Source organism: Heptranchias perlo, chromosome 38 (genome assembly GCF_035084215.1).
Source record: "Heptranchias perlo isolate sHepPer1 chromosome 38, sHepPer1.hap1, whole genome shotgun sequence".
NCBI lineage: Eukaryota > Metazoa > Chordata > Chondrichthyes > Hexanchiformes > Hexanchidae > Heptranchias > Heptranchias perlo.
The window spans coordinates 6,379,275-6,399,988 of NC_090362.1; the positions used below are offsets into that span (position 1 = coordinate 6,379,275).

Consider the following 20,714-nt stretch of genomic DNA (forward strand, 5'->3'; position numbering starts at 1 on the left):
CTTCATCAATGACCTTCCCTCCATCATAAGGTCAGAAATGGGGATGTTTGCTTATGAATGCACAGTGTTCAGTTCCATTCGCAACCCCTCAAATAATGAAGCAGTCCGAGCCCGCATGCAGCAAGACCTGGACAACATCCAGGCTTGGGCTCATAAGTGGCAAGTAACATTCGCGCTAGATAAGTGCCAGGCAATGACCATCTCCAACAAGAGAGAGTCTAACCACCTCCCCATGACATTCAACGGCATTACCATCGCCGAATCCACCACCATCAACATCCTGGGGGTCACCATTGACCAGAAACTTAACAGGACCAGCCATATAAATACTGTGGCTATGAGAGCTGGTCAGAGGCTGGGTATTCTGCGGCGAGTAACTCACCTCCTGACTCCCCAAAGCCTTTCCACCATCTACAAGGCACAAGTCAGGAGTGTGATGGAATACTCTCCACTTGCCTGGATGAGTGCAGCTCCAACAACACTCAAGAAGCTCGACACCATCCAAGATAAAGCAGCCCGCTTGATTGGCACCCCATCCACCACCCTAAACCTTCACCACCGGCGCACTGTGGCTGCAGGTGTACCATTCACAGGATGCACTGCAGCAACTCGCCAAGGCTTCTTCGACAGCACCTCCCAAACCCGCGACCTCTACCACCTAGAAGGACAAGAGCAGCAGGCATATGGGAACAACACCACCTACACGTTCCCCTCCCAGTCACACACCATCCCAACTTGGAAATATATCGCCGTTCCTTCATCGTCGCTGGGTCAAAATCCTGGAACTCCCTTCCTAACAGCACTGTGGGAGAACTGTCACCACACGGACTGCAGCGGTTCAAGAAGACGGCTCACCACCACCTTCTCAAGGGCAATTAGGGATGGGCAATAAATGCTGGCCTCGCCAGCGACGCCCACATCCCATGAACGAATAAAAAAAAAATTGGGAGCCTGTTTTTAATCGTAACTCTCACCGAATGGTTTTCCCAAGGCTTGGGAAACCCGGCAGCTAAATGGAGATGAGAATTGTTGGATCAAGCAGGTAAGTGCGTTTCCAGCACTGCATGTGAGCCTGGAGGAGCAGGAGAGCTTCCCCCGGCTGCTCAAGCAAACCTTCTGCCAGTTGCGGCCCCTCCTTGCTGCCGCGATCGACCGACCTCCGCCCTCCCCCCCAAGTCCATGATCCCAAGCCTTCTTCCCTGTGATCCTCCGAGTACTCTGCCGTTCTGCCCCATGATCTGCCAACCCCTTTCCCCACCCCCCACCTTATGCTCCGCGATCTTTCCCTTCCTCCTGATTGCCGATCTGACCTCCTGCCTTTATGCCCCGTGATCTTTGCTGATTGCTGGGGACTGTCCCCAGCGGTCCCCAGTTGCAGCCTTCTATCGCAAGTTTTCGGCGCCCGGCAGCCGGCCAGCCTTCAGTCTGGCGGGAAACGGAATTTAAAAAATGATAAAGAGGTTCTGCTGTTAAATTCGGCAGGACCTCCGCGTGCCCGGGATTAGCGGGCTTCTCCCCCGCAAACAAGCTCCTCCTTTCCCTTACTGTAAATATCGAGGCCTTGGTGTCAGCTGCAAACTCTCTATTCCAAATCATTAATATATATGGTGAAAAACAGATGCCCAGAACAGATACCTGTGGAACACCACTTGTGACATCTCACCAAGCAGAGAATGTTCCTTTTATCGCTACTCTGTCTCCTACCTCCTAACCAATTACCAACCTATGTCCCAAGGTTACCTCCAATTCTGTACAGTTTCATTTTTGCTAATAATCTCTTGTATGGAACCTTATCAAATGCCTTCTGGAAGTCCATATGGACAACATCCATGGATACTCCCCTATCCACAATATAACTGACCTCCTCAAAAAATTCAACTACAATTACATCTATTTCATTAACAAAATCCTTCAGAAAATGCATTTTTCAAACAAAAAAATCTGTGTGAATATCTGAATATGGGGTTAATATCCTACAAGAATAACTAGAAATCAGTAAAACTTTAAAGGAAGGTACATTTTTGATTTCCACAGAAGTATGAAACAAATATCCGTAGAGAATTTTAAAGTTGTTTTACTAGATTATAAAGGAAATGCTTTGTAGCATTTTTGCTCTCCCGTGGTGGAATGCTTACAACCTACTTTTTCCCTGCTGGCCACGGTGTGGCAAAAGAATTCAAATGCTTTATTTCATTTTGCTCTAACTAACATGTGGGCATGCAGCACATTTCTAGTTCCCTGAAAAGCATCCAAAGCCTGTTCTTGAATCCTACATCCTTTATTTCTTCCACATTTTGTCTGTAACTGAGGTTAGTAGAAAAACACAAGGATGTTTTTTCCCCATGAATTCTTTACTATTATAAAGAAACACCATCTCCACATAAAATATTTGACAAATTTTATCTGCCAACCCCATAACGCATGACTAAAATCTCGTTAGAATGCATTGCAAAGGTATCACTTCACTTGTGAATAATGTTAATGTGATATCTATGTCATGTAGCTCTTTTCCCTCCCCACTGGTGAAATCTATTGACTTTTTAAGATAAATAAGCAAACAAAATGAACTTACTATTTTAATTCTCTATAAAATGGTAGATAGCTTTTAAGGAAAAAATTGAGATATAGTTTATTTTATTTTTATTAGATTTAAAAATCTATTTTTATTCCAATTTCCTAGATTTCCCTGGACAAGAAACAACTGTGGAAAAGAGGTCAAGAAGCATGCTGCTCCCAGGCCTCTTAAGAATGTTACTCTGGTCTAGTTGCCAGAAGGTTCCACAGGCAAATGTTATTCTTCAGTACCCTGCCCAAGTGGTCATTCTTAATGTGTGAGCCCAGAGATTGAATATCAGCAGGCTATTCTGCTGCAGAGGATATCAATGAACACTGTCCTGTCCCCACACATGCTCTTTGAGTGATGGTTGGATAGTAATCAGGAGCAGAACATTTGCTGAATTCCCCCCTCCCCCACTCCCGCAACACAGGGACACTGTAGTACCCATACCACTACTTGCCCTCCTGCCCTACTTGAGACTGGCCATTCAGCATAGATCGTACCTAGAGCATTCTTGGATTGCTGATCTAATTACTTAATCAGCTGAACCAATGGGGGAGTCAGATCCTTGTGCCTATTTATCTGAAAAATGAATTCTAAGAAGCCCTTATTGATAGTCTGTAAAGATTCTCTGCAGATTTTGTCAAAAGTTTAATTTCTTTTACCCCTTTCTTCATCAGATTTGTATTATTATTCTTAGTTTATGGCTCTGAATATTCTGGGGGGGGGGGGGGGGGGGGGAGGGGGAGATTGAACAGCCAGAGGTCATGGTACATATCGGTACCAACGACATAGGTAGAAAGAGGGATGAGGTCCTGCAGGCAGAGTTTAAGGAGTTAGGAAAGAGATTAACGAGCAGGACCTCAAGGGTAGTAATCTCCGGATTACTTCCAGTGCCACGCGCTAGTGAGTATAGAAATAGGAGGATAGAGCAGATGAATGCGTGGCTGGAGAGATGGTGCAGGAGGGAGGGCTTTAGATTCCTGGGGGAGGTGGGACCTGTACAAGCTGGACGGGTGGCACCTCAACAGGGCCTGGACCAATATCCTTGTGGAGAGGTTTGCTAGTGCTATTAGGGAGGGTTTAAACTAACTTGGCAGGGGGATGGGAACCTGAGAGGAGATTCAGAAGGGAGAGTAACAAAGCTGGAAGTGGAAGGCAGAAAAGTAGTAAGTGAAATTGGAAGGCAGCAGAAACAAAGGCCAGCAGCAAATAAGGCCAAAATAGGAAAAAAATGTTGAAAAGGCAAAATTAAAGGCGCTTAATCTGAATGCACGCAGCATTCGCAACAAGGTAGATGAATTGATGGCACAAATAGAAGTAAATTGGTATGATCTAATTGCCATTACAGAGAAATGGCTGCAGGGTGACCAAGACTTGGAACTGAATATTCAAGGATATTCGACATTTAGGAAGGACAGGCAAAAAGGAAAAAGAGGTGGGGTAGCGCTGTTAATAAAGGATGAGATCAGTGCAATAGTGAGAAAGGATCTTGGCTCAGAAGATCAAGATGTAGAATCAGTTTGGGTGGAGCTAAGAAACAGCAAGGGGCAGAAAACATTGATGGGAGTTGTTTATAGGTCACCAGACAGAAGGGGTAATGTAGGGCACGGTATAAAGCAGGAAATTAGAAGTGCATGTAACAAGGGTAATACAGTAATCATGGGGGACTTTAATCTACATGTGGATTGGGCAAACCAAATTAGCACTAATATTGTGGAGATCGAATTCCTGGAATATATACAAGATGGTTTTCTAGATCAGTATGTTGAGGAACCAACTAGGGAACAAACTATTTTAAATCTAGTATTGTGCAATGAGAAAGGGTTAATTAATAATCTTGTTGCAAAGGAGTCTTAGGGAAGAGTGACCATAATATGATAGAATTCTTCATTAAGTTTGAAAGTGATGTAGTTAAATCCGAAACTAGGGTCTTAAAACTAAACAAAGGAAACTACAAAGGTATGAGGCGCAAGTTGGCTGTGGTTGATTGGGGAACTACATTAAAAGGTATTATAGTAGACAGACAATGGCTAACAATTTAAAGAATTAATACATGATTTGCAACAAATATATATTCCTTTAAGCCACAGAAACCCAACAGGAAAAGTGGTCCAACCGTGGCTAACGAGAAATTATAGTTGGTATTAAATCAAAGGGAGAGGCATATAAAGTTGCCAAAAAAAAGCAGTAAGCCTGAAGATTGGGAGCATTTTAGAATTCAGCAAAGGAGGACCAACAAATTGATAAAGAAAGGGAAAATAGAATATGAGAGTAAACTAGAAAGAAACATAAAAACGGACTGTAAAAGCTTCTATAGGTATGTAAAAAGGAAAAGACTGGTGAAGGCAAATGTGGGTCTCTTACAGACAGAGACGGGAAAATTTATAATGGGGAGTAAGGAAATGGGAGAGAAATTAAACAAATACTTTGGGGGTGATTTTAGGAGGCAAATGTGGGTGCATTCGGGGCGGGGGGCTCCGAAAATCATGCAAATCCCGTTCGGGTTCGGAAGCCGGTTCCAACCCGCCGGATTCCGAGTTTCTCAGGGACCCACCTGCGGGATGACAGTTAAAGAGCCAAATGTACCTTATTGAGGTACTTAAGGCACTTTACCTGTGACAGATGAAAGGATTAGAAAGATTTTTAACTTACCTGGGCGGCTTGCCCACCGCTTCAGATTCACACCGGGTGAAACCAGATGTGAAGGGCCGGATCAGGGAAAAAGAAACTAAATAAATTAAATAAAAAAACATGCAATGAAGTGAAAACACTAAATGCACCTACCTTTGAAACCTGCTCCGATGTCTGATGTCTCCCTGTCTGATGTCCCCCTCTTCCCCCCCCCGATCTTCCCCTCTCTCCCCCCCGATCTTCCCCTCTCTCCCCCCCGATCTTCCCCTCTCTCCCCCCCGATCTTCCCCTCTCTCCCCCCCGATCTTCCCCTCTCTCCCCCCCGATCTTCTCTCTCCCCCCCCGATCTTCGCCTCTCTCCCCCCCCCGCCCGATCTTCCGCTCTCTCCCCCCCCCGCCCGATCTTCCGCTCTCTCCCCCCACCGATCTCCCGCTCTCTCCCCACCCCGATCTTCCGCTCTCTCCCCCCCCCGATCTTCCGCTCTCTCCCCCCCCCCACCCCCCCGATCTTCCGCTCTCTTCCCCCCCCGATCTTCCGCTCTCTTCCCCCCCCCCCGATCTTCCGCTCTCTTCCCCCCCCCGATCTTCCGCTCTCTTCCCCCCCCCGATCTTCCGCTCTCTTCCCCCCCCCCGATCTTCCGCTCTCTCCCCCCCCGATCTTCCGCTCTCTCCCCCCCCGATCTTCCGCTCTCTCCCCCCCCCCCCCGATCTTCCGCTCTCTCCCCCCCCCCGATCTTCCGCTCTCTCCCCCCCCGATCTTCCGCTCTCTCCCCCCCCGATCTTCCGCTCTCTCCCCCCCCCTGATCTTCCGCTCTCTCCCCCCCCGATCTTCCGCTCTCTCCCCCCCCCCGATCTTCCGCTCTCTCCCCCCCCGATCTTCCGCTCTCTCCCCCCCCGATCTTCCGCTCTCTCCCCCCCCGATCTTCCGCTCTCTCCCCCCCCGATCTTCCGCTCTCTCCCCCCCCCGATCTTCCGCTCTCTCCCCCCCCGATCTTCCGCGCTCTCCCCCCCCCGATCTTCCGCTCTCTCCCCCCCCCGATCTTCCGCTCTCTCCCCCCGATCTTCCGCTCTCCCCCCCCCCCCCCCTCCGCCGATCCTCCGCTCTCTCCCCCCCCCCCCCCCGATCTTCCGCTCTCTCCCCACCCCCCGATCTTCCGCTCTCTCCCCTCCCGATCTTCCGCTCTCTCCCCTCCCGATCTTCCGCTCTCTCCCCCCCGATCTTCCGCTCTCTCCCCCCCCGATCTTCCGCTCTCTCCCCCCCCGATCTTCCGCTCTCTCCCCCCCGATCTTCCGCTCTCCCCCCCCCCCCGATCTTCCGCTCTCTCCCCCCCCCCCCGATCTTCCGCTCTCTCCCCCCCCCCGATCTTCCGCTCTCTCCCCCCCCCGATCTTCCGCTCTCTCTCCTCCAGATCTTCCGTTCTCTCCTCCCCCGATCTTCCGTTCTCTCCTCCCCCGATCTTCCGTTCTCTCCCCCCCCGATCTTCCGCGCTCTCCCCCCCCGATCTTCCGCGCTCTTCCCCCCCCCCGATCTTCCGCTCTCTCCCCCCCCCCCCCGATCTTCCGCTCTCTCCCCCCCCCGATCTTCCGCTCTCTTCCCCCCCCCCCTGATCTTCCGCTCTCTCCCCCCCCCCCCCTGATCTTCCACTCTCTTCCCCCCCCCCCCGATCTTCCGCTCTCTTCCCCCCCCCCCCCCGATCTTCCGCTCTCTTCCCCCCCCCCCCCCCCGACCATCCCCTCTCCCAACCCCCACCCTCCTGTCTTCCAGTCCAGCACCGGATCTTCCATTCTCCCCTCCCCCCGGTGTTCCGTTCCAGCACCAGATGACATCTGGCTCTCTCGCTTTCCTGCCCCTCCCCTCCCCTCACGCTGCAGCTCCTGATGGCAGCCAGCCTGTCAATCAGGCTAGCTGCTGGTCATGAAACCCGGAGAGGACGTTAACCACTATCAGTTGATGTGCGATCACGTCGGAAACGATAAGATTGGTTAATGCGGGTTTGCCACATGCCCAATCGCCCCCCCACTGCTGCCATCCCACCTTCCCGCTAATATCAGGGCCGTTGTGTCTGTCTTCATGGAAGAAGACACAAAAAAGCTCTCAGAAATACTAGAGAACCAAGGGTCTGGCAAGAATGAAGAACTGAAAAGATCTACATCCCAGGGTTTTGAAAGAGGTAGCTATAGAGATAGTGGATGCATTGGTTGTCATCTTCCAAAATTCTGTAGATTCTGGAATGGTTCCTGCAGATTGGAGGATAGCAAATGTGACCCCACTATTTAAGAAAGGAGGGAGAAAGAAAACAGGGAACTATAGACCTGTTAGCCTGACATCAGTAGTAGGGAAAATGCAAGAATCTATTATAAAGGATGTGATAACAGAACACTAATAGAATAACAATAGGATTTGACAGAGTCAACGTGGATTTAAAAGGGAAATCATGTTTGACAAACCTATTGGAGTTCTTTGAGGATGTAGCTAGTAGAATAGATAAGGAGGAACCAGTGGATGTGGTGTATTTGGATTTTTAGAAGGCTTTCGATAAGGTCCCACACAGGAGGTTGGTGAACAAAGTTAGAGCACATGAAATTGGGGGTAATATACTGGCATGGATTGACAATTGGTTAACAGAAAGATAACAGAGTGTAGGAATAAATGGGTCTTTTTCAGGTTGGCAGACTGTGACTAGTGGGGTACCGCAGGGATCAGTGCCTGGACCCCAGTTATTCACAACCTATATCAATGATTTGATGAGGGGACCAAATGTAATATTTCCAAGCTTGCTGATAACACAAAACTAGGTGGGAATGTGAGTTGTGAGGAGAATGCAAAGAGGCTTCAAGGGGATATAGACAGGCTAAGTGAGTGGGCAAGAACATGGCAGATAGAATATAATGTGAAAAATATGAATTTTATCCACTTTGGTAGGAAAAACAGAAATGCAGGATATTTTTTAAATGGTGAGAGATTGGGAAATATTGATGTTCAAAGAGCAGGTCAGAGGCTGGGTATTCTGCGGCGAGTGACTCACCTCCTGACTCCCCAAAGCCTTTCCACCATCTACAAGGCACAAGTCAGGAGTGTGATGGAATACTCTCCACTTGCCTGGATGATTGCAGCTCCAACAACACTCAAGAAGTTCGACACCATCCAGGACAAAGCAGCCCACTTGATTGGCACCCCATCCACCACCCTAAACATTCACTCCCTTCACCACCGGCGCACCGTGGCTGCAGTATGTACCATCCACAAGATGCACTGCAGCAACTCGCCAAAACTTCTTTGTCAGCGCCTCCCAAACCCGCGACCTCTACCATCTAGAAGGACAAGGGCAGCAGGCACATGGGAACAACACCACCTGCACATTCCCCTCCAAGTCACACACCATCCCGACTTGGAAATATATCGCCGTTCCTTCATCGTCGCTGGGTCAAAATCCTGGAACTCCCTTCTTAACAGCACTGTGGGAGAACCTTCACCACGTGGACTGCAGCGGTTCAAGAAGGCAGCCCACCACCACCTTCTCAAGGGCAATTAGGGATGGGCAATAAATGCTGGCCTCGCTGGCAACGCCCACATCCCATTAACGAATTTAAAAAAGGGACCTGGGTGTCCTTGTACTTGAGTCACTGAAAGCTAACATGCAGGTGCAGCCAGCAATTAGGAAGGGAAATGGTATGTTGGCCTGTATTACAAGAGGATTTGAGTACAGGAGTAAAGATGTCTTACTGCAATTATATAGGGCCTTAGTGAGACCGCACCTGGAGTATTGAGTACAATTTTGGTCTCCTTACCTAAGAAAGGATATACTTGCCATAGAGGGAGTGCAATGAAGGTTCACCAGACTGATTCCTGGGATGGCGGGATTGTCGTATGAGGAAAGATTGTAGACTAGGCCTGTATTCTCTAGAGTATAGAAGAATGAGAGATGATCTCATTAAAACATACAAAATTCTTACTGGGCTTGACAGGGGAGATGCAGGGAGGATGTTTCCTGTGGCTGGGGAGTCTAGGACCAGGGGTCACAGTCTCAGAATAAGGAGTAGGCCATTTAGGACTGAGATGAGGAGAAATTTCTTTACTCAGAGGGTGGTGAATCTTTGGAATTCTCTACCCCAGAGGGCTGTGGAGGCACAGTCATTGAGTACATTCAAAACAGAGATTGATAGATTTCTAGATATTAAAGGCATCAAGGGATATGGGGATTGTGCAGGAAAATGGCATTGAGGTAGAAGATCAGCCATGATCTTGTTGAATAGCGGAGCAGGCTCGAGGGGTAGGATGGCCTATTCCTGCTCCTGTTTCTTATGTTCTCATGAATATCTCTAGTAGTTTCAGGTAGGTAATGCAAACTTGTCACCTGTACAATTTACTGCAGCTAGTCATTGGAGTTAAAAGTATTAAACTTGCCAAAACTGCTAATCCCAGGATAACAACCAGCTGTCCTCGTACCAGCTCCTAGTGAGCAGTAACCTAGCAATTAGAGGTTCAACACTACCACTGCTAGTAACACTTATCAATGATTTCCCATGCCCCCTCCACAATTTAATTCAATACGAAATAGATGGGCTGTTTTGTTGCTCATCACTAACGTAGTCAGAGCTGCAAATGCATATAACAAGGGCTTATGCTCTTGCATATTAGAGGTATATATAACATATATTCAGATCTGTGATGCTGGGAAATGCCGTCTGAAGACACATTCTATTTGTAAAGTTACGTTACCTAAAAAATGGAGGGAGATTGCACAATCTGAAATCAGTGTACAATTCTGTGGAAGTGTTAATATGAAATTCCTCTGGAAACCATCTTAACTAATTAATTCAGACAAGGACATTAACGTCTTGTTAAATTAGCAGTTAGATGAATTTCATACTATTGCAGAATACAGTTTCACCCCAAGAAATGTTTAAAAGGAAGTAATGTCAGAAAACGCAAGCTATTCTGACATTGTTCTAATTTGTAAATATTTTATTATGACAAATCATATTGAAGAATGCTGTTTGGATGGGGTTTTTTGATCATTGTAGTTATATGATAGAATTCCTGCATTCACATGCAAATGGGAAAAATTCTAATATTCGAGCACACCTGTAGTTTATATTAATTCTGGCAATTGTTCATTCCTGCCAAAGACATGGAGTGCTGTGGTCACTTGTACCTTTGACTAATTAAAGTCTACCATTTGACTGTGGAATTATTCGTGTTCAAATTGTGAGAGACTATGGTTCCACATGTCCTGCTGCCCTGGCTACCCTGATATAAAAGATTGTAAAAGGAAGTGGGGGTCCAAAAAATAGATTAATGGGGTGAAATCACACTTTGCAATATTAGTATGCAACCATGTTAACACATTCATAATAAATTCCTTTGCTATTTTAACAAATTAACACCTTTGTTAAAATAGCAGTCAAACACATTTGTAAACTGCAAAGTGTGATTTCACTCAATAAAAGTTAACAAAGTATATTTGAGAATTCTGTACTAAGTGTGATTTACCAACTGGATAACATGTATCTTTATTTTTCTCCCAGATATTAATGAATGTGAGACCAATCCCTGCATAAATGGGAATTGTAAGAATGTACCTGGTGCCTATTTATGTCAGTGTTTCTCAGGAAGTACTCTTGATGCATCTGGAACTCTCTGCATTGGTATGTTACAGTCCATTTAATTCTTTGCTTTTTTAACATGCAAAAAACCTTTTTTATTTGAACAAGTCACTCAAACATGTAAATAACTACTGCTTTTTGGAGATGGAGAACCTCTAAAAAAAAAAATTTTTTTTTGTAAAAATAAAGGCAATATAGAGTTACCTATAGAAAACAAAAGTAATTTTCTTGGATTATTTAGTTGCAATTGCTAATTTATGGCTTTGGCAGCAGCTTTTAGCTGCTATACCTGTGAACTTGTACTACTAGGAGTAAAAGTACACATGTCATTTTTCAAAACTGAAGGTAATACTGTTAATCTACTATGAATGATAAATATAATGGGCAAGTAAATATTGTGTTTATCACAATCAGAAATTTCATTTGTGGCACTGCACAATTGAATTTGAAGTAATGTTAACAAGTGTTTATTAGATGTGAACAATTTTTTGGGGATTCAAACAAAAAAAATTAATATAAAGGCTGCAATTACAATTGAAACTCTGGCCCCGAAAATTCCCATGGTGGGAATGTGGCGGAAGGCCGGAAGTTGTACCGGAACCGAGAAACATCAGACCCTAGCCTGTGTTGGGAGTTTCCTGCAGAGCTTTTTTAAAAATAATTCTTGGTATGTAGGCGTCGCTGGCAAGATCAGGGTTTATTGCCCATCCCTAGTTGGCCTCAAGAAGGTGGCGGTGGGCCGCCGCCTTTAACCGCTGTAGTCCGTGTGATGAAGGTGCTCCCACAATGCTGTTAGATAGGGAATTCCAGGATTTTGAAGTAACGGTGATGTATGTCCAAGTTAGGATAACGTGTGACTTGGACGGGAACTTGAAGGTGATGGTGTTCCCATGCACCTGCTGCTCTTGTCCTTTTAGGTGGTGGAGGTGCTGCCGAAGAAGCCTTGGTGACTTGCTTCAGTGCATCCTGTAGATAGTACACACTGTAGCCACGGCACGCCGGTGGTGGATGAGGTGTCGATCAAGCGGACTGCTTTGTCCTGGATGGTGTCGAACTCCTCGAGTGTTGTTACTGCTGCACCTATCCAGGAAAGTGGAGAGTATTCCATCACACTCCTGACACGCCTTGTAGGTGATGGAAAGGCTTTGGGGAGTCAGGAGGTGAGCCACGCGCTGCAGAATACCTAGCCTCTGACCTGCTCTAGTAGCATTTATGTTGCTAGTCCAGTTGAGTTATCCGTCCTAAAAATCCTCCCTATGTTGAGGGGTTGTGCCAAGGAGGAGAGAACTCCCAGGCAGTTACCTTCAAAAGGCAAGAAAATCTGAAAATTCTGTATAAGGTTAAAATTGTCCAGTATAAGCAGTTGTTACCTAAATGGATTACTATTTGATCCAAAAACAAATGACGTGGCTACTAGAGGAAATGAAATTTTGGGAATACAACATAGAATTTGGGATCATGGGGAACATGAAGGTCCAAAAGGAATATTCCCAGTCTTTGTAGGTGTCCATTTAGTGTCATGTTCTCGTGCTATGCAAAATAGTAGAGGTCCCTCTAGTGCTGGAAAGCTAGCACTACAACACTGCAATTCGGTCAGCAGGTCTCACGGTCTCTGCACTGATTTTTTTTCTGCATATTCTGAACAAAAGTAAAGCAGGTTCTGGATCTGGAACTTATGAAATTTTCTTATCCTGTATTTGAAGGTAATTTAATAAAGCATCAGTTCATGAATGCACTTGTAAGGCAGTTTTATATGCATGCTGGTTTTCCCTGTTGATGCACGTTTTTAAAGTTTAGGAAATTTTCAGCTCTCTATCACCTGCATTATTCAAGTTACCTGAAAGGAATTCTGCTAAGCCATTCTTTTAATTTAGAAATGTGTTTTTCTTACAGAAACGGTTAAGGGTACCTGCTGGTTGCAAAACATTGGTGGAAAATGCGAAGTAAATATCAATGGTGCCACACTAAAGTCACAGTGCTGTTCAACACTGGGTGCTGCTTGGGGAAGTCCATGTACTCCTTGTACAATAGGTAATCATGTTTCTAATAGGAGTCATCCTGTTAGAATAGTTTACGTTGCATTGAGATCATTTATATTTCACTCTAGTTGTAAATAGTGTAATTACTGGAATCTTAAACTTTTTCTGGGAGTATATGTTGTAGTGTTGTGCCGCACACATTGTTCCAGTACAGGTAAATGCCTGTTGCCCCCAATTCCAGCCAGCAAGTCAGGGGAAGGCGGCAAGCAGAGAAATTACACTTGACACAAGGAATGGAAGAAAAATGATAAGGTCACTGAAGCAACAATAGAAGACACATGAGAATGGGTCAGCTACTTGTGCTTTTTCTCAAGCAGTAGCCTGTCATTTAATGGGACCTAAATAAATGAGAAATCAGCCAAAAACAAGGGGAGGAAACTAAGATAAGCTTATCAAAAGGATTATAACTCAGGAGCCATATTCTTTTCTAAAATTATGTTTTCAGCAGATGACATTCACATATCTATCTCATGAAGCCATGGTACATTTTGATTACTCAATGCTTGCAGAAGTACATTTGATTCGTTAAAGTTTCTTGGCAATGTCGAGCTTATGCCTGGAGCGATATCAGTTTAAAGCAAGAAGAATTTGGCGATTGCTAGTCCAAGGGATTTAATTTGGTCAGAGAATTAGGGTGTCCTACGTACTAGTCATCCTGTTGAAATCACTCTCATAGTATCATACAGCACAGAAGGAGGCCATTCAGCCAATTGTGTCTGTGCCGGCTCTGGAAGATCTATCTAATTAGTCCCATTCCCTTGCTCTTTCCCCATAGCCCTGCAAATTTCACCTTTTCAAGTACATATCCAATTCCCTTTTGAAAGTTACTATTGATTTGACTTCCAACACCTTTTCAGGCAGTGCATTCCAGATCATAACTTGCATTAAAATAAATTCTCCTAATATCTCTCCTTGCTTATCTGTTGATGAGTCACAGTGCTGGATTTTTCCCCTCTTGCACTGGATCTGCTTTCTCCTCTCTGAGTGCTGGAGTTAGAAGGGACGGGAATTATGGGAAATCGGCCTCCAAAAGCAAGCCCCAGAATGCTTGGTATTTGCCCAGCTCCAGAAAATGTTGATGCCACCTCTTCAGATTGGGAAATGTCCCATGGTTTGCTTTAGCCACATATTTATTGTCGGGAGGGCCATATTTTAAAAATATTTTGCAGTTTAAGTAAAACTCAGATTTTAAAGGCATTCTGTTTCCAATACATACAATTAATGTATTGATTTCAGTTGTCAAATAACAATTATGTACTACATTTTTGCTTATAGGGGGAGGAAATTTAAAACCCCTGCTTCAGTTCTAGTTGTCATATCCTCTTCCCCACCTCTATACGACAGGACACATAACACCAAAGTGTACACAAACCATTTTTCTGTATTAGCATGCTGCACATGAATGGAGCCCCTTCCAACTATCCCCCTAGTACAATTTTAAAATGGGTGTGAGAACAGAGACCTGGGGCTGCACATCTTTGAAAGTGGCAGGGCAAGTTGAGAATGCTGTTTTAAAAAATAGCATATAGGATCCTGGGCTTTATTAATAGAGGCATAGAGTACAAAAGCAAGGAAGTTATGCTAAATCTTTATAAAACACTGGTTAAGCCTCAGCTGGAGTATTGTGTTCATTTCTGGGCACCACACTTTAGGATGGATGTCAAGGCCTTAGAGAGGGTGCAGTAGAGATTTACTAGAATGGTGCCAGGGATGAGGGACTTCAGTTATGTGAAGAGTCTGGAGAAGCTGGGGTCGCTCTCCTTAGGACAGAGAAGATTACGGTTAGATTTGATAGAGGTGTTCAAAATCATGAAAGGTTTTGACAGAGTAAATAAGGAAAAACTGTTTCCAGTGGCAGACCGGTCGGTAACCAGAGGACACAGATTTAAGGTGATCGGCAAAAGAGCCAGGGGCGACATGAGGAAACATTTTTTTACGCAGCGAGTTGTAATAATCTGGAATGTACTTCCTGAAAAGGTGGTGGAAGCAGATTTAATTGTAACTTTCAAAAAGGAATTGGATAAATGCTTGAAGGAAAAAAATTTATAGGGCTCTGGGGAAAGAGCAGGGGAATGGGACTAATTGGATAGCTCTGTCCAAGAGCCAGCACAAGCAGGATGGGCCGAATGGCCTCTTCCTGTGCTGTACCTACTATGATATGTTAACGTAGCATTATTTTATCTATTACATAGAATGTATGGCACAGAAACAGACCATTCGATCCAACAGGTCCATGCCGGTGTTTATGCTGCACATGAGCCTCCTCCCACCGTTCTTCATCTAACCCCATCAACATATCTTTCCATTCCTTTCTCCCTCATGTGTTTATTCAACTCTTCACAATTTGACTTACTAATTATTCCTTAGGCAGGTTATGTTATTAAAGGTTGAAATTGAATAGACTTTTTCAGCTTGTCAGAATAAAATGGTAAAACTATTAGTTGTATTTTCATGCAGGTTTTTATTAGCTGCATGGTAAGAAACCACTTCTGTATTGCCAATTTCATTTAGGATATATAAAAATGAAATTGTTTAAGGGAAGGGGTCATTGCCATTTGAAAGTTGATGGCTTTCCAGCTAAGTTTGTAAATTGCAACACAAAATATAACCTGCATGTCGCAAAGATATCATGACACTATTGCTCCCTTTCAAACTCCTTCCTACCCAAAAGGACAACAGTTCCCTATAATGTATGCTGGTTACATTTTCTGTTTAAAAAAAAATTAAAGTAAGAGATTTACAGTTTTACTTTATTTTTAGACAGTATCTGCCCTAGAGGATATACAAGAGTTAATGGAACGGTCTGTGAGGGTATGTAAGATTACTCCTGTATCCTGTTATATTTGTGTGTGCCTCTGTCTACCAATTACAATCTCTCAAATCCATTTGCTAGAATGTGACATAAACTCTTCAGTAACAACAAGTGACTAAAAAGTATATTTACTGTACAGACCATGGGGAATTTGAATAAAGTACATAACATTTAAATGCCTGATAAGGTGACATCTAAAAACTTAAGAATAGGATGATATTCATTATTAATATTTTTGAAAATTTTTATTAATGTAACTCTTCACGGGTCAGGATGTTTCTCCAGAATGGGAGTCTGTTCGTGATTAGTCCCAGCAAATGGCTATTTGCCATGCCTTTTACACCACTTCAAGAACATAGACTGCTTTAATGATAATCTCACTGGCTCGAAGAGAAACACATTCCGTTGTGATTGGCATCATAAGTAGACATTGCTCATGAGTTTGGAACCTTTGTGGTCACCTTTACATGTGTATTTTAAATTTTCCTGTTCAGTTAAGTCGGAATGGTACTTATTCCAATAATAACTTTGGATAGTTGATCGTTTAGTCCAGAGCATACATTTAATCTGCGTGGGTTCAACTGTTTGTATTTACGTTGCACAACTTGATAAATGTTTTGTGTTATGATACCTGCTTGTATTTTTTTAAAAACAGTGACATATTTAATCATAATTCTTTTGTAATTCTTTGAAGATGTTAATGAGTGTGAAGTATTCCCTGGGGTGTGCACCAATGCTGACTGTGTGAATGCACCTGGATCATTTCAATGCATCTGTTCCAACGGTATGACGCTGGACAGCAGTGGACGAACGTGTATTGGTGAGTATGGACCCTATTTTTCAGCCAAATATATAGGTGCTACGATTATATTAAAATGTTGAATGTATGACTACACTGCTGTTGTGGAGAAAATAATTTTTATAGACTGTTGCTATAAATGAAATTGAAATGCATTCTGTTTTAGTAAAAATTGGGATTATTTTCATTAATCTCTGCACTTTTAACATAAATGCATTCTAATTAATTACCCCATAATACCTGAATGTTATGATTGTGTTTACACTTGAAGATAGCTCCTTAACAGTCCATTTGCTAATGGTAATGGAACAGTCTATTTCAGTGAAATATGAAGAATAGAAAGTTTACCCAATTGTGCACAGAGGGTAGATTATTAAATTGCATTTGATAACCTATCAACAGTGCACACATAACTAGCAGTGGACGAACGTGTATTGGTGAGTATGGACCCTATTTTTCAGCCAAATATATAGGTACAACGATTATATTAAAATGTTGAATGTATGACTACACTGCTGTTGTGGAGAAAGGAGGCCTTTTGACACAATGGAGAATTGTCAAACACAATCTGTGAGATGTTCAACTAAATATTGTAATTTTGCCCAGGAAACAATTTTTTTGCAGGGACAAGTGGTTTCTTCTTTTCATGTTAAACTTTATTTAATTTATGTAGCTACAAGATGCCAAGAATTTAAGTTGGTCAGCCTATGACATGCTCTTTTGGATGGGCTAAATAATCTTTTCTCATTATGTATATTCTTACTTTAGTAATTGTTTAAGTTTAAAATAGTAAGCAAAAAAGTGAATTATTTGTATTTCATAAAACTGGACTTAAAGGCACGAACCAAAATTAAAATTACCAGTGGAAAATCATTCTTCTGAATGTTTGAAGTCTCCAAATCTTTTGTCATAGCTATTCCATTTTAGCCTATTCTTTAAAAAATATATATTTTTAATAGGTTCAACAATAAAAAGTCAATGCTGTGTCTGCAACATGCATGAACCATTGCCAAAAAAACATAGTTGAAATTCCTTACAAATACAGAGACAGTACAACTCAAACATTTAGAATTAGTTTTAATGAGAAACAACCAGAATAACGGAGTTTTGAACATATATACTATATAACACTGGTGAGAAGAGTCAGCTTCTCATCTGTGAACAAAAAGCAAACTACTGCAGATGCTGGAAATCTGAAATAAAAACAGAAAATGCTGGAAACACTCAGCAGGTCAGGCATCATTGTAGAGAGAACAGAAAAGTTAATGGGCTCGATTTTCGCACCCCCGAGTGGGTTGTTCGTGTCGGGGGGCTTCGAAAATCGGGGATTCCCGGGGTGGGTCCGGAGCCCGGCTCCAACCCGCCCACTTCTGGGCTCCCCAGTGTCGCACTGACATGCGCGCGCAGCCCCCGCATGTGGGACTCCCGCCGGCAATTAAAGCCGGTGGGATGCCACTTGAAGTAATTAACTAGATACTTCAGGTCGTTTACAGACCTGATTGACCTGATGTTTTAGGAGGGGTGGGATTTTCAAGTCAACTGGGACTGTTTCCCGTACTGGGGGAAACACTCCCGGTTGAAATGGACATGTTGCAGCCATCAGCCTGTGGCAGCTGCAAAGGTCCATTTGACAGGTGGGGGTGGGTGGGAGGGGAGACCCTCACTCATTGCAGGAGGTCACTCTGTCACTTTGGACAAAGTTTGGCCTTCGCCACCCTCCTCCTAACAATAAAATTCACCAACTTGCACACTTACCCCAGTGTCCAGACACATTTACCTACCTTGCAGACCCCATCAAATGTACATCTTACAGATGGGGCCGCCGTAGCTGCAGCCATGACCTCCATGGAGGGCGAACAGCATCACCAGCCTCGCCGGCCACGCTGTCCACCTCTGACACGTGGAGCTCCACAACACAGTGCTGTGACACATCCACCTGCACAGCAGGAGGGAGGGCAACGGCAGAGAGAGATGCGTCGCAGAGGGCACTACCCTCGCCACAGGGTCTACAAACCAAAGCTCAGCTTCTTGGACCTCTCTGAGCAGCCGTGCGCATGGAGGCTCAGAGTCACTCGACATGTAGCCGTGGACATCTGCAGCCTCCTTCATGCCGAGCTACTCCCGGCTGGCCCGAGCACCATCTTTTTATCTGTTGCTGTCAAAGTCACCACTGCCCTCAACAACTTCTCCTTCGCATCCTTCCAGGGTGCCACCGGGGACATCGCCGACGTCTCTCAGTCGTCTGCACAAAAGAACCCTGCAAATACACCTACACCCACTCTGCAGTGGCACAATGGGTGGCATCAGTTGTGGGTCTTCATTGTGATCCTCAGGAAAGGGCATTATTGCACAAACCAGACAAGATTCGTAAATACGTGGCAGTAGTGGTGCCAATATAATATGTAATGTGAGTTGATCAGAAATCAAATATAAGTAAAAACCATGACAAACCCCAAACACCCTTGTGCATCCCTTTCATGCTCACGACACATTTGCCTTACGCTTCCTACTGCACATATGTGATGCATGCCCTGTGGCTGCAGCACAGGTAGTGGCAGGTTGGGTGAGGCTGACTGTGAAAGAGATGCATGAGAGGGTGAGTATGAGAGAGAGCCTTGAGATTGTATGAGGATTGGGTTGAGTGTTAGTGGTGGGATGAGTACTGGCGAGGTGAGTAAGTGCAGGTAAGATGAGGATGAGCTTTGAGTGGGTGTGAGGAGTAACGTGATAGGGTCGTGTTGGCAGTGCAGAAGGAGATGTGGGGTGGGGGCGGTGATGTGGCAGACAGAGTGTAGGGGAATGAGTAAGTGTACTCACTTCGGCTGACCTACTTAGGTCATTGAAGCGCCTCCTGCACTGTATGCGGTGCGCGAAATGTTGGTGGTGCTGGTGACCCCCTCTGCCACCTTGAGCCAGAGGCAGGCCACTTCCTCCCGCCCGCCGGGGGGAAGATCTCTGTCCTCCCCCTCCTCCTCGCCCCATCCAATAAGACCTGGAGTGAGGCATCATTATACCTGGGAGCAGCCTTCCCCCTGGGCTGCTCCATGCTGTAATTTTGCCTATTTTCTGCAGCATCAGTTAGTGGAGGACTGCCCCTTTAAATAGGGCTCCTCCAACTGACAGCCTATGCTGCACATGTGCAGTCCGCGCGCTGCGCAGCTTTCCAGCGCGAAACCCGGAAGCAAAGGTAAGTACCTTCAATCAAGCTGCAATCGCGTGCGGAGCACCCTGATTTCACTGGGCGCGTTACCCACGCGCCCAGTCGACCCCCCGCTGCCAACCCGCCGCCCTCCTAATATCGGGCCCAATGTTTCAGATATGGACCCTTCGTCAGGTTCCTTTCCCCTATCCAGATTGCTCAGGTACGGTCTAGCTGAACTGCCTGGCTGCCTGACCTCTCCAAGGCAGGATATTTGCACGGCACACTACCCGCCGCCGTAAAAATGGTGGCAGGCACGTACGTGGCGGGTTGGGGTCGCTTTCCCAGTTTTTTTTATTTTAAACCCCCAAGCCCCTCCCGCCCATCACGGGAATGTTAATATTGAAGCCATTGAGTTCTGAAGAAGGGGCCATACTTGAAAAGTTGTCTGTGCTCTCCACAGGTGACCTGTTAAGTGTTTCCAGCATTTACTGTTATTGTTTCAGCTTCTCATTGCATTTTATCACAACATGCAAAAATGGTATCTTTTCTCAATTCTTTAATCAAGATAGTTCCTTGAGTATTCGGTTCATACTTCAATTATGGACCTTTCAAAAGATGTGTAAGTTCATAACAAATAGGAGCAGGAGTAGGCCACATGGCCCTTCGAGCCTGCTCCGCCATTCAATCAGATCTGATCTTCGACCTCAACTCCATTTTCCTGCCCGATTCCCATATCCCTTAATTCCCCTAGAGTCCAGAAATCTGTCTATTTCAGCTTTGAATATAATCAATGACTCAGCATCCACAGCCCTCTGGGGTAGAGAATTCCAAAGATTCACAACTCTCTGAGTGAAGAAATTCCTCCTCATCTCAGTCTTAAATGTCCGACCCCTTATCCTGCTACTATGCCCCCTAGTTCTAGACTCTCCAGCCATGGGAAACAACCTCTCAGCATCTACCCTGCCAAGCCCCCTCATAATCTTATATGTTTCAATGAGATCACCTCTCATACTTCTAAACTCAAGAGAATATAGGCCCATTCTACTCAACCTCACCTCATAGGACAACCCTCCCATCCCAGGAATTAATCTAGTGAACCTTCGCTGCACCGCCTGTAAGGCAAG

At 44.9% G+C, this 20,714-nt stretch overlaps 1 protein-coding gene across 2 annotated transcripts in view; it reads left to right on the forward strand.

Annotated features, from left to right (window-relative positions):
• Positions 1–20,714, forward strand: part of LOC137304686 (fibrillin-1-like) — a 462,162-nt gene that overhangs the window by 279,745 nt on the left and 161,703 nt on the right. For both annotated transcript variants that reach the window (XR_010958610.1, XM_067973343.1), the window contains exons 20-23: positions 10,721–10,840; positions 12,692–12,829; positions 15,598–15,648; positions 16,344–16,469. Coding sequence is in view for 1 of the 2 variants with exons in the window: in XM_067973343.1 (XP_067829444.1) it covers positions 10,721–10,840; positions 12,692–12,829; positions 15,598–15,648; positions 16,344–16,469 (435 nt within the window). In the remaining variant the exon portion in view is untranslated. The remainder of the gene's footprint in view (positions 1–10,720; positions 10,841–12,691; positions 12,830–15,597; positions 15,649–16,343; positions 16,470–20,714) is intronic.